Source organism: Leopardus geoffroyi, chromosome D3 (assembly GCF_018350155.1).
Source record: "Leopardus geoffroyi isolate Oge1 chromosome D3, O.geoffroyi_Oge1_pat1.0, whole genome shotgun sequence".
Classification (NCBI taxonomy): Eukaryota; Metazoa; Chordata; class Mammalia; order Carnivora; family Felidae; genus Leopardus; species Leopardus geoffroyi.
Genome location: NC_059339.1, coordinates 35162488 through 35174296, shown reverse-complemented (window position 1 = coordinate 35174296; position 11809 = coordinate 35162488). Strand labels below are relative to the sequence as shown.

Sequence of the window (11809 nt, the reverse complement as noted above, 5' to 3'; positions counted from 1 at the left end):
AGAATAGCCATGAGAACTACCACAGCTTCGACAGTCACTATTCATGGCCAATACTGTTTCATTTCTATGTCCATTATTCTGAATCTCCTTTGTTCTGAAGCAAATTCCGGATTTATCATTTCACCCTTAAATATGTCGGCACACATCTCTAAATCAAAAGAATGGGAAACAGGGCATTTGGTGTCTAGCTCACTGGGGAGCAGTCTTTTCCATCTTCAATCCTTTAACTTGTAAAATATGATTTATGGGGGGGGGGAGGTGCAACGGAATTTTTTTTTTTTTTTTAAGTAACTACAATAAAAAAAAGGAGGTGGTAATTCCCATAAAGCTCTCCAGGAGGTAAGCTCACCCCATAAATCCAGATCGGCGTTTCATTCCCTAGAGGCCCAAGGTACAGCTCACTGGCGCTTCCTTTCAAGGTCGGGACCCCACCGGCGGCCTGCAACACCCAGCCTTTTACGGGCCTGGCTGGTCTTCGCCGGGCCCCGCCGCGAGGAAGTCTCCGCCCACTGGGCCCCAGCAGCCCCCGCGCACCTCCGCGCGCCCCCGCCGCCTCCTAGCAGGGAGGGGCGCGCCGCCCCGGACTCGCTAGGCCTCGGCTCGGGAGCGCGCACGCCGTGCGTCCCAGGCTCGCTCGGGATTCTCGCCTGGTGCCGCAGGGAAAGGCCAACTGTTTGGTCCGCCATGTTCTTCTCCGCGGCGCTCCGGGCCAAGGCGGCAGGCCTCATCGCCCAGTGGGTAAGGAGGTTCGGAATGAGCCCCGGCACTGCCGCCACTCTCCCCTATTTTTCGGTGTCTCCTTTTGTGGTGGGCACACGAGAACCCTGGGCTCTGGACGACCTGCAGGCGGCGGCAAGGACACTGCGGCCTTCGTCCTCTCTCAGGGAGGCCGCTGCAGCTCCACCGCCGGCGAGGAGCTCCGAGGGAGGGTCGCAGACGTAGCTGCTGCGGGTGCGTGGCCTCCCCCACAGGACTGGGAAGTTTACGCCTAGTGTGGTCAAGGAGAGGAAGAAGGAGGGGCCGCCGGTGGTCTGTTGCTGTTTCGCCCCAGCGCGGAACGTAGGCCTGGCCTCGTCGGCCAGATAGGTTTCTAAGATCCCCCGCCCACGAAGGAGGCACCTTACCTTGCCTATGAAGCCTGGTGACCTTGTTGCCGGCCTGTAGTAGCGCACTGGAAAGGATTCCGAAATTGTAGGCTCTGGCTTGCTGGTTGAAAGCTTAAAGAGCGTTTCCTTAGGGCAAGGTGTTTGATTTACTGCAGTTGTGTTTTGCATATCGGAAAAGTTCGATAAATAATCGTGTCACATTAACCCTATGAAAGAACACCATCAGAAAAACTGCACCCAGAAGGATTTAGAACTTGAATGGGCTTCTGACATCCAAGTACATGCTCTTATTTTAGGCAAGGACGTTGAATCGAAACACGCATTCAAGTTAACTTAATAATGGTGATTCCAGGAATGGCGATTTTTACAGCATTTACTGGAAGGAAGCCTTTTTTTCCCCTAGCAGTAAAATAGAGAGGTTGAGTCAGTTTTTAGCAGAAGAGTGGGAGATAGTGCGTAGTAGAATTGAATAGGGCTTTAGAATTGGACCTGAGTTTAGATAGTGGCTTCACCGCCTTTTCTAGCTTTGTGACATGGGGCTGTAATTTCTGGCACTTAGTTTTCTTGGTCGTAAAACGGGAGGAATATTCCAATTTGCAGAGTTTAGTCGTTCAGTAAACATTTGAGGTTCGACTTCACTGCTGGGCTGCAGGTAACAACGTGGATAATAGTGATAAGTAACATTTGGTGATTACTTTTCATGTGCCAAGCATTGTTAAATGTTCACATTCTAAATCTCATAGTTGGTACTATTTCGCTATATTACAGATAAACAGACTTAGTCCCTGTTCTTGCGGAGTTGAAACTTTAAGGTAAATATCATACAGTGTTAAGAGATATGAATAAAGTCAATTTGGTTTGAAGGTGGTATAAGATTTTTTCTAGAGGCAATACCAACATTGGTGAGGAGATATTCTAGATGGAAAGGACAACATGAGAAAAAACTATTGATAGTTGGCAAGAAAAAACTTGGTGCCTATAGGAAGCCTCAAGCAGTGTTGCTGGACTCCATTGTTGGAAGTAAGGTGAATCCAGAGATGAAATAAAAGAGGTGGATAGGGCCCAGGTGTTGGAGCTCCTTGCATGCCGTGCCGTAGAATTTGGCTTTATGTTAGAAGCAGTGTGGAGTCAGTGAAGGATTTTAGAGAAGCAGAGGGTCATGGCCAGGTTTCCCCGTATTGGATAGATGACTGGATGGAGTGAGGGAATACATTTGCCAGGAGCCAGAGGCAGGGAGATGAAATAGATAAACAGGCTCTTGCAGAACCCCAGGCGAGAGGTGATGAAGTAGACCTTGTCTACTAGTAGAAAGGCTAGAATTAAGAGTACAGATAGATTTTCTCCAGGTTTTAAATTTTTTTTTTTTTTTCAACGTTTATTTATTTTTGGGACAGAGAGAGACAGAGCATGAACGGGGGAGGGGCAGAGAGAGAGGGAGACACAGAATCGGAAACAGGCTCCAGGCTCTGAGCCATCAGCCCGGAGCCTGACGCGGGGCTCGAACTCACGGACCGCGAGATCGTGACCTGGCTGAAGTCGGACGCTTAACCGACTGCGCCACCCAGGCGCCCCAGATTTTCTCCAGGTTTTGAGGGAAAGGGCTATAGGTGAAAATTGAAGAATATCTTCAGGTAGTGGAAGAAATTTCAATCAAATTTTATGTTTCTGCAACAGTTTTTTTATTTGTACAAATATTACCCGGCATGTAGTATGTGCACAATAAATATTTGTTGACTTGATGAATCAGTAAGTTTTTCTTTTTTTCCCCAGTTTTACTGAGCAATAATTGACACATCTCTGTGTAAGTTTAAGGTGTATAGCCTGATGATTTGATTTATGTTTGATTTCATTACACAAGTAATACATTGTAGGGAAAACATGATTTTGGGAACAGCAAACAGAATAAGCTCAAAAAATAAAAATTACCCATAGTCTCATCAACCTGGAAATAACCAAAACGTGAACATTTTTGTGTCTAGAATTGAGAGACCTTACAGTAAAAATTGATGGTATTGTTCACATTGTTATGTAGCCTGTTTTTTTCCCATAAAAACATTGTTGATCCACTTTCCTTACCAGTAGACATTTCTATACTGTCATTTTTTTTTTAATGTTTGTTTATTTTTGAGACAGAGAGAGACAGAGCATGAACAGGGGAGGAGCAGAGAGAGAGGGAGACACAGAATCCGAAACAGGCTCCAGGCTCCGAGCTGTCAGCACACAGCCCAACGCGGGGCTCGAACTCACGCCCGTGAGATCCTGACCTGAGCCGAAGTCGGACGCTTAACCGACCAAGCCACCCAGGCACCCCTATACTGTCATTTTTAATGCTGCATAGCATTCCATTGTGAGGATGTTCTATAACTTACATAACCAGGTCCTTTTCCAAATAGTGTAATATCAGAATGACCTAGGAAATGTGTGTGAGTAAAGAGGTGCCTTTTAATAAAGTTTGTTTCTTAAATAAGAAACCATTAAGGGAACCCTTTACATTTTCAAAGAAATTGCTTATTCTGTTACAATTTCTGCTGCATTAATTTTTTCAGCCACAGACTTGAGTTCATCATTGATTTAAAAATACCCATAACTTAGTACTGTCTAGAAGTGCCTACAAGACCATAGTTGTGTGACCATGAACCATATTTCTTAATCTCTTGAAGTCTTCTGTGAAAAGTACAGTAACACTTTGATTATCAAGAATTCCTTAAAAAGTGTGAATTATGGAGTAAATAGAATAGGCTTATTCTCTTCAGTAATTTTCCATGGCTTTTGAGTTGTTGACACCACTTTGCAGCTCATTGCTGCTTCATTTCCAAGCCACCACTTCAGTAGGAGTGAGTGGCATTTTGAAGGATTGTATTTTCAGTTTTAGAAATTTTTTTTCAATTTCAGAATTTTCATTTGGTTCTTTTTTATAGTGTCTATTCGATTTTTTTGTTCATTGAAGTGTTTTTTTTTCAAACATGGGTGTAGCAGTTTTGAAATTGTTGTGTGGTAATCTCCATTTACTGCCTTCTCTTTTAAAAATGGGCTGTTGAGTAATTTTGAATTGTATCCTGGACATTGTGAACAATAAATCATAGAGACTCTCAATTTTTCTAATTTCTCCATAAGTGTTTGTTGTGCAGGCTGTTAACTCAATTGAACTTGAACTATAATCCAGCTCCCTTGTAGGCAGCACCTCAAATACTGGTTCAGTTCTTTTAGCTGGGCTGCCTGGAGTTGGCCCCATGTGCATGCAGGCCTTGGGGTCAGCCAACGGAATTTGGGGCTTCTCTCTGGCTTACTTTTCTGGGATTTCGCACTTTCCCATGCCTGTTGTCCCATACTGTTCCGTGGTTCTTCAAGTCATTAAGACTGCAGGTTTTCTCTTTTGGTTTTAGTTGCCCAGCACAGGCCTGTGGGCCTGCTTTTAGGCTAAAAGATATAGAGTGTAAAGCAAAAAAACCTTCATTGGCTTCTTCTAAGTATAGACTCCCTTTGGTGTCTTCCTGCATTTGGTTGTTTTCCAGTGCCTTCAGAAAGTGTTTTGGTTTTTTAAAAATTATTTGCCCAGTGTTTATAGTTGTTAGTGGTTTGGCCTGATAATATCTACTCAGCCACTCTAGAAGTAGAACCTCCTTCTACTAGTGGCATTTTTCTTTCTAAACTTTAAGTTTTGTAGAATGGACTGTTTTCTCATTTCATTAGAGATGATTAAACCTGATTTTGCAGTGTCCCAGGGTATCTCCATTTTGACTCAAGGACTCTAAAGGAGTTCTTTAACAACAACAAAAAAGGCATTTGTATTAGTGTTTTTATTGCTACTATTACAAATTACCATAAACTTAGTGACATAACACAGATTTATTGTCTTATGATTGTGTAAATTAAAAGTTTGACATGGATCTCACTGGGCTAAAATCAAGGTGTTGGCAGAGCTATTGGAATACTGTAGGGGACAAGCCATTATTTTGACTTTTCTAGCTCCTAGAAAAAGCTGCCCTTATTTGTTGGCTCATGGCTCCTTTCTTCCATCTTCAAAGCCAGCAAAGGCAGGTTAAGCTGTTGCATCACTGACCCTGCTTCCATCATTTGTGACATATCCTTCTCTAACTTTGTTCCCTCTTTCACATTTAAAGGGCCCTGATAATCCAGAATAGGAATCTCCCTATTTTAAGGTCAACTAATTAGTAATCTTAATTCCATCTGCAACCATATTTCTCTCTTGCTATGCATACTAATACATTCACAGCTTTCCAGGATTAGGAACTGGGTATTTGGGGGGCACTATTACTCTGCCTGCCATGGCCTTAAACACTTCAGGGGAAAGAGAAAATAGGCAAAATTTTTGTTTATTCAGTGAGGTTTAATAGACCGCTACTGCATACTACAAATTCAGATCTTTTATATTGGAGATGTAAACTCAGTCTCCATTTCAAAGATATAAATAGCTGTACTTCCCTTCTCTTTGCATACTGTTTAATAACAGCTCAGTACATTGGGTAATAAATAATAGGTTCATTGACCATGTCAGTCTGGTTTTCCATTGAGAAACCTTGACTCACCCACTACTTTTTGAGTCACATCAGGAAACCTGTTATAAATTGGTTGCAGGAGATTTTTTTCATTCAACAAGCACTAAAGATTTAACATTTAAACACACTTTTTTCTTTGCCTTGTTGGTGGAGAGGGAAAATGCCTTATACGTGGGATACTTTTCTGGGTGTTATCCCATTTTGTACATGAGACAGCTGATGATTCCCAGACAAATATGCCCCAAATTACACAGTAGTAGGAGCCTGAACTGGGTTTGTTTGCAAGTCCTATTTTTTGTTTCTTCTTTTAAATTTATTTTTCTTAAGTTGCTCAAATTTACCAAGGGAAATTGGCGTGTTTGGTGAAGATTTAAGTTTTATAGATGCTATAATAGTAGAATAGTTTGTCAGTGTGATCAGAAACCAGGGAAGTGATTTCACTGTATTTAAAGGAAGAGAGCGGAGGGGATAAGAAGAAGAGGTTAACTTTGGTCATGATGGGTGCAATTTTGTTCCTAAGGAGATACCATGATAGTTCCTTATCATCACTGACTAAAATATTCCTTAATATCCCTCAGTACTTCCAGAGATTCTGGGTTGGAAAAGATAGCCTAGCATTTCTTGTTCTTGGCATCCTTAAATTTTGAAGACCATTCAGAAAATCCATCATCTGCATGTTAGGATATAGATGCCATATACTCTAAAGCAGTAAATCCCAAACTTGATTAAAAGAATCGTCTCTATGCTCTGTCTCTGTCTCAAAAATAAATAAACGTTAAAAAAATTAAAAAAAAAAAAGAATCGTCTATGATGCTTTAAAAATACACATACTTGTGGCACCTGCATGCTCAGTCAGTTAAGCGTCCAACTTGATTTCGGCTCAGGTCATGATCTCAAGGTTCAAGAATTGGAGCCCCATATTGGGCTCTGTGCTGACAGTGTGGAGCCTGCTTGAGATTCTGTCTCCCTCTCTGTCTCTCTCTGCTCTTCTGCTTGCTCTCAATCTCTTTCTCTAAAATAAATAAATACACCTACTTTGGGGGCACCTGGGTAGCTCAGTTGGTTGAGTATCCATCATTGGTTCAGGTCAAGATCTCATGGTCATGAGATGGAGCCCTGTGTGGAGTCTGCTTGGGACTCTGTCTGCCCCTCTCTCTGCCCCTCCACTGTTCTCATGCATGCACTTGCTCTCTCAAAATAAATAAAAGTTAAAAAAAAAAAAAAAACACATCCTTGAGCTCCACCCGGTCATAGGTTTACTAAATTTTTTTTTTTTAATTTTTTTTTCAACGTTTTTTTTATTTATTTGTGGGACAGAGAGAGACAGAGCATGAACGGGGGAGGGGCAGAGAGAGAGGGAGGCACAGAATCGGAAACAGGCTCCAGGCTCTGAGCCATCAGCCCAGAGCCTGACGCAGGGCTCGAACTCACGGACCGCGAGATCGTGACCTGGCTGAAGTCGGACGCTTAACCGACTGCGCCACCCAGGCGCCCCAGGTTTACTAAATTTTAAACAATATATGCTTGTCTGAGTATTAGTCCCTAAGACTAGAAAATAAGACAACTTATATTTACAGAGCATTTGTTCATGTTTGTTTTTCAAATTAAACAACAACAAAAAAATTATGCTTAGGTTTTACCAATTCTTTTTTTTTAATGTTTATTTATTTATTTTGAGAGAGAGAAGGAGAGAGGGCAGAGAGAGGGGGAGAGAGAGAATCCCAAGCAGGTCTGAGCTGTCCGCACAAAGCTGGACAGGGGCCCCTAACTTGCAAACCATTGAGATCATGACCTGAGCCGAAATCAAGAGTTGTACGCTTAACCGACTGAGCCACCTAGGCACCCCTTATCAGTTAATTCTTTAGGCCAAAAGCTCTTCAAATCACTTAACCTTTTGAAAATGAATGTTTGCTCCTACAGTCAACTTGTAATTATTTAGGGTCTTATTTGTTTTTGTAATTATTGAGGCCTATAGCTTGGCCATTTTATTTCCTTCATTTTAATGGAGCACAAGAGGAAAAGATAATGGGAAATTGGGAGTGTTACTGTTTAATTAAAGTTCCAGTAATAATAATAATGATAATAATGATAGTGGCCAGTACACGAGTACTTACAATGATACTTTGCTAAATATTTCATCTCATTTCATCTTTAACAGTTTAAGATAGGTATTGCTGTGATTTTATAGGTAAGCACACTTAGTTATGGAGAGGTAGAGTGACTTGCCCAAGGTTACCATACTAGAATTGGCAAAGGTGTGACTGAACCTAGGTCTGCTGGCTAAAATGATACTTGGACATTTCATTTCTAGGAAGTATCCCTATTGTTAGAATATTTGAGTGTTGCTTATATCCACATTGGATTTTACATGTTTAAAGAGTGCTTTGTTTAATTTATGGTCAGGATAGACAGTATTGTTGCTGTTGATATGGTTATCTTAATCTGTAATGCTCCTGTAATACCTGGGCTTTTTGGGTAGCTTTTCTGTTACATAATTTGGCCAAATTTTGCTTGTTAATTCTCTTATACAGTGCTAGAAAAATCCGATTTCTTTAATCTGAATTAACATTTTTAAATTATTGATGGAATTTTATTTGGAAGACATTTGTAAGAGCCCTCCCGTGTATAGTTGAAAATATTAACAAAACTTAATTTTAGTAGTCAGGAAAACTTATGTTTGGCTTTTCATTTATTTAGCTGTGTGATCTAGGAAAAGTTTTTTCTTTTGTTCTTTGCACCTTAGTTTCCACATCTGTAAAACTGGGGATGATAATAATACCTATATGGTAGGGGTTGCTGGGAGAAGTAAATGAGTTACAGCATTTGTAAAGTTTGTAGCACGTATTTGATGCAGAGTTAGCACTTGTATTTATTATCACTATCCTTGAAATAGATTTCACAGTTACTATTAGCTCATCCATCATCTACTTTATTAAACCCAAATGGATTGAAAACTTTAAAATGTAGGGAATACCTATTCTGAGTATATTATACATAAAGCTCTTGGGAGCTTTTTGTTTTCTCTGCATGTCTTTGCTCTAGACAGCTGAAAGAAATGGCTTTTGCTTAAGCTGGCAGTGAGGGAGGCTGTAGGTAATAGGTGAGTAGATAATCGGTGAACAATGGGAAGAAAGTACATTGGGAGCCAATATCACTTTCCCTTTACCAGATGTTTCACATGTGAGTTGTGACCCTCCCCCCCCCCCCCCCCCCCCCCCGCCTTGCTGGTGCACACATATATTGTGGATTTAATCTAAATATTCAGGGTAGTGTGAAACGTATATTCCTTGCCTGAATTGGTTGCTAATAAAGGAAAACATTTTTTCTATTGCCTGACCTTAGTCCTGTCTTTCTAACTAATTAGGTTACTGATTCTGTCAGTTTTGTCTTGCAGCTTCCTTGTCCTTTATTAAGTTCCTCTGGCTGGATGTGGCCTTTTAAAGTGCAAATGTCTGATAGAACTGAAAAGTGAACAGAGTGGATACTGTTAATGTTTGAGCAACAGGAGAAACTAAAAAGACAAATGTAGGGCCCATGAAAGATTCTGTTCTTGGGGAGTGGGTGGAAGAGTGTCAAATTTAAATTATCGTCATTTTGAGCTACTGGTATTGGTAATACAAATAGTGATTAAAAAGGGAAGGGCTAATCAAGCTGAGGACTTAAATCCAAAAGGCTTGGGCTCAAACTCCGTCTCTGTCACTAATTGTGTAGTATAAGGCAGGTTACGGTTTCTGAGCCTAAGTTTCTTTAAAAGTAAAATGGAAATAATAATAACTAACCATAGATTTTTGAGGAGTCAGTGAAAAAAGGTGTGTTGAAGTATACTTAACACAAAGCCACTTGAGTTGAATTCAAAGAAAACACTGCCACTATTTGCTGTAAATCCTCTCTGTTCCTTCTTCAGAAGTGTTTCAACACTCTGAAAAAAGAATAAGCTAGAATCGAAGCCCACTATTAATTCTGAGCTATATGTCAAATTATGTTCTTGTCTATTTTAAAAAAAGTTACTTAAATTTTCAACTGGTGTTCACTGTATTCAAATGGAATTCATTGAAGCATAGATACTTCAGAGTTCAATGAGAAGCCAGACTCTAGTCTGGTGAAAAGAGTAGACTCTAAGGGGGGAATCTCTGCTTACTCTTCAAATCAGTCCAGCCTAGCTAAGTCTAGTTTTAAGACCGATAATGGGTCCTGGAATACCTCTTCATTCCAAGGTGAAACTAAAATCAAATGGTTTATTAACTAGTGCAAAGATGTTAATTCAGACTTTTCATATCTTATTTATTCCTTTATTGCCAAGTGTCTGATGTGGATGTTATAATGAATATAAAATAGATGAAGCTTTTAAACATCTCAAAAAACAGGGTAGCTTTGAAAATGGCCACTTGCTAACTTGATAAGGGCTAATATTTATCAATTTACCCTATTTCACTTGGTTTATTGTTTTATAAACAAATTATCTGAGCCTTTTTTCTACTACCTTGAAGTTGGCTTCAGACATCGAAATTAAGTTGCTCAAATGCTATGCTAATGCACACACACACACATATTTAGGTTTTTTATAGGAACAGAACTGTTTTTTTCAAAAAAGGCTTTTAAAAAAACAGTAAATAGCTTGTTTTAAATAAAGGACATACATATATCCCTCAGTCTCTAAATGGGAACGTGGTGAGCCAATGGAGGAGGCAGGTCTTTTCATTTCTAATCTGTCTCCCTGTGTATGGATGCATTCCTGGTTTTCTTAAACTCTTTGATTTCCTAGATTTACTCTGTTCTTCTAGAGCTCTGATTTCATCAAATAGTTCCATTCAAGTGGCTGATAATAAGGCCATAACCTTGTAGGCATTAGACCTAAGATTTAATGCTTGTTCTACCAATAATTAGTTATGAGAAGTTTTCATAACTCATTTAAATCTGTATTTTCTTGAAATAATACCCATCTTGCATGAAAGTTGTAAGAATTAAATGTGTAAAAAAGCTTAGTGCCTGACATATAGTACTACTATAAAAATAGCTAACGATAGGTAACACTAATATAGTACTTACTATATGTAGGCAGCATATTAAGCACTTGGCATGGATTATCTCTTTTAATCATTACAATAATCCTATGAAGTATGTACTGTTATTCCCTTTTTACAGAAGAGGAAAGTGGCGGTGGAGTTGGGCTTTTAACCAGTTGGCTATTGTCTCTCTGTATGTGGTATATTTATAGAATATTAAGTACCAGTGATGATCCCAATTCCTGAGATGTTAGAATGTGGAAAATGTGGCTTTTAGAAACAATGGAATTGATACTTCCTGTTTGTATTTGTCCTTTTTTCATATCCTGACCACCATAAGGAAGTGGTATTTTAACGATCAGTTTGATGACATTAAGCAGGTTGATTAGGGGAAGAGTCAGCTAGAAAGCTCTTAGAGTAATGCACAGACCTGAAATAATGTCTGAAATAGAGTGGTGAAAGTAAGAGAGAAAAAAGGACTAAAGACTTTATTCATTTTTAAAAGTTGAAATGTATATGAAAATATGAAAAATATGAAATATATACATGGCAAAAAATTCAAATGGTATGCAAGGATATATATATTATAGTATAAAATGTATATTAAAGAATAGAGGTACAAGGATATAGTGAATGTATAAAATACATTGTGTATATTAAAGAGTAAATTTCCTTCCCTACTCCACATCCTTGATCCCCCTCTTCAGAGACAGCCACTGTTACTGGTTTCTTTTGTAATACCACTGTATTCATTCTCTCTTTTATAATATTTTCTATATTTTGAAAAATTAGTGGGACATGCAGACTGGCATATTTGTATATTTTGATTTTTCTTGTCAAGAACTGTGAAGGCTCTTGAGATTTTACCGTATTTGCTAGCTAACAAGTTAACCTGCCTCAGTTTAATGGATCTGACTGAGACTCTTGGGTCAGAGACAGAGGACTTTAATCCTCGGCATAGCAGCCAGCAGAAGCTTCGTGTTAGAATTGGTTTTCCTTCACCCTCACATCCCATGGGAGTGACATGGAGCAGCCTGGGCGAATGCTGTACCTCACAACTGAGGAACCCAACCGCAGTTACAAGAGCACTTGCCCAACCTTTGCCCAAGAGGGAGATATTCTCTACAAAAATCCTTGAAAAGATAGCGTGGAACGAAAGCTGTTAATGGCTAGTGCCTCTGCT

At 39.8% G+C, this 11809-nt stretch overlaps 1 protein-coding gene and 1 long non-coding RNA gene across 2 annotated transcripts in view; both read left to right on the top strand.

Moving 5' to 3' along the window:
• The first annotated feature begins 629 nt into the window (after window positions 1-629).
• NDUFV2 (NADH:ubiquinone oxidoreductase core subunit V2) overlaps window positions 630-11809 on the top strand; it is a 31667-nt gene continuing 20487 nt past the window's right edge. The window contains exon 1 of the mRNA XM_045457072.1: window positions 630-738. Within this exon, the coding sequence (XP_045313028.1) occupies window positions 685-738 (54 nt within the window). The 5' untranslated portion in view covers window positions 630-684. The remainder of the gene's footprint in view (window positions 739-11809) is intronic.
• Window positions 1926-2845, top strand: LOC123587367. Its single transcript, XR_006707265.1, has 2 exons — window positions 1926-2452; window positions 2692-2845. It is a non-coding gene; the product is annotated as an uncharacterized LOC123587367 (long non-coding RNA).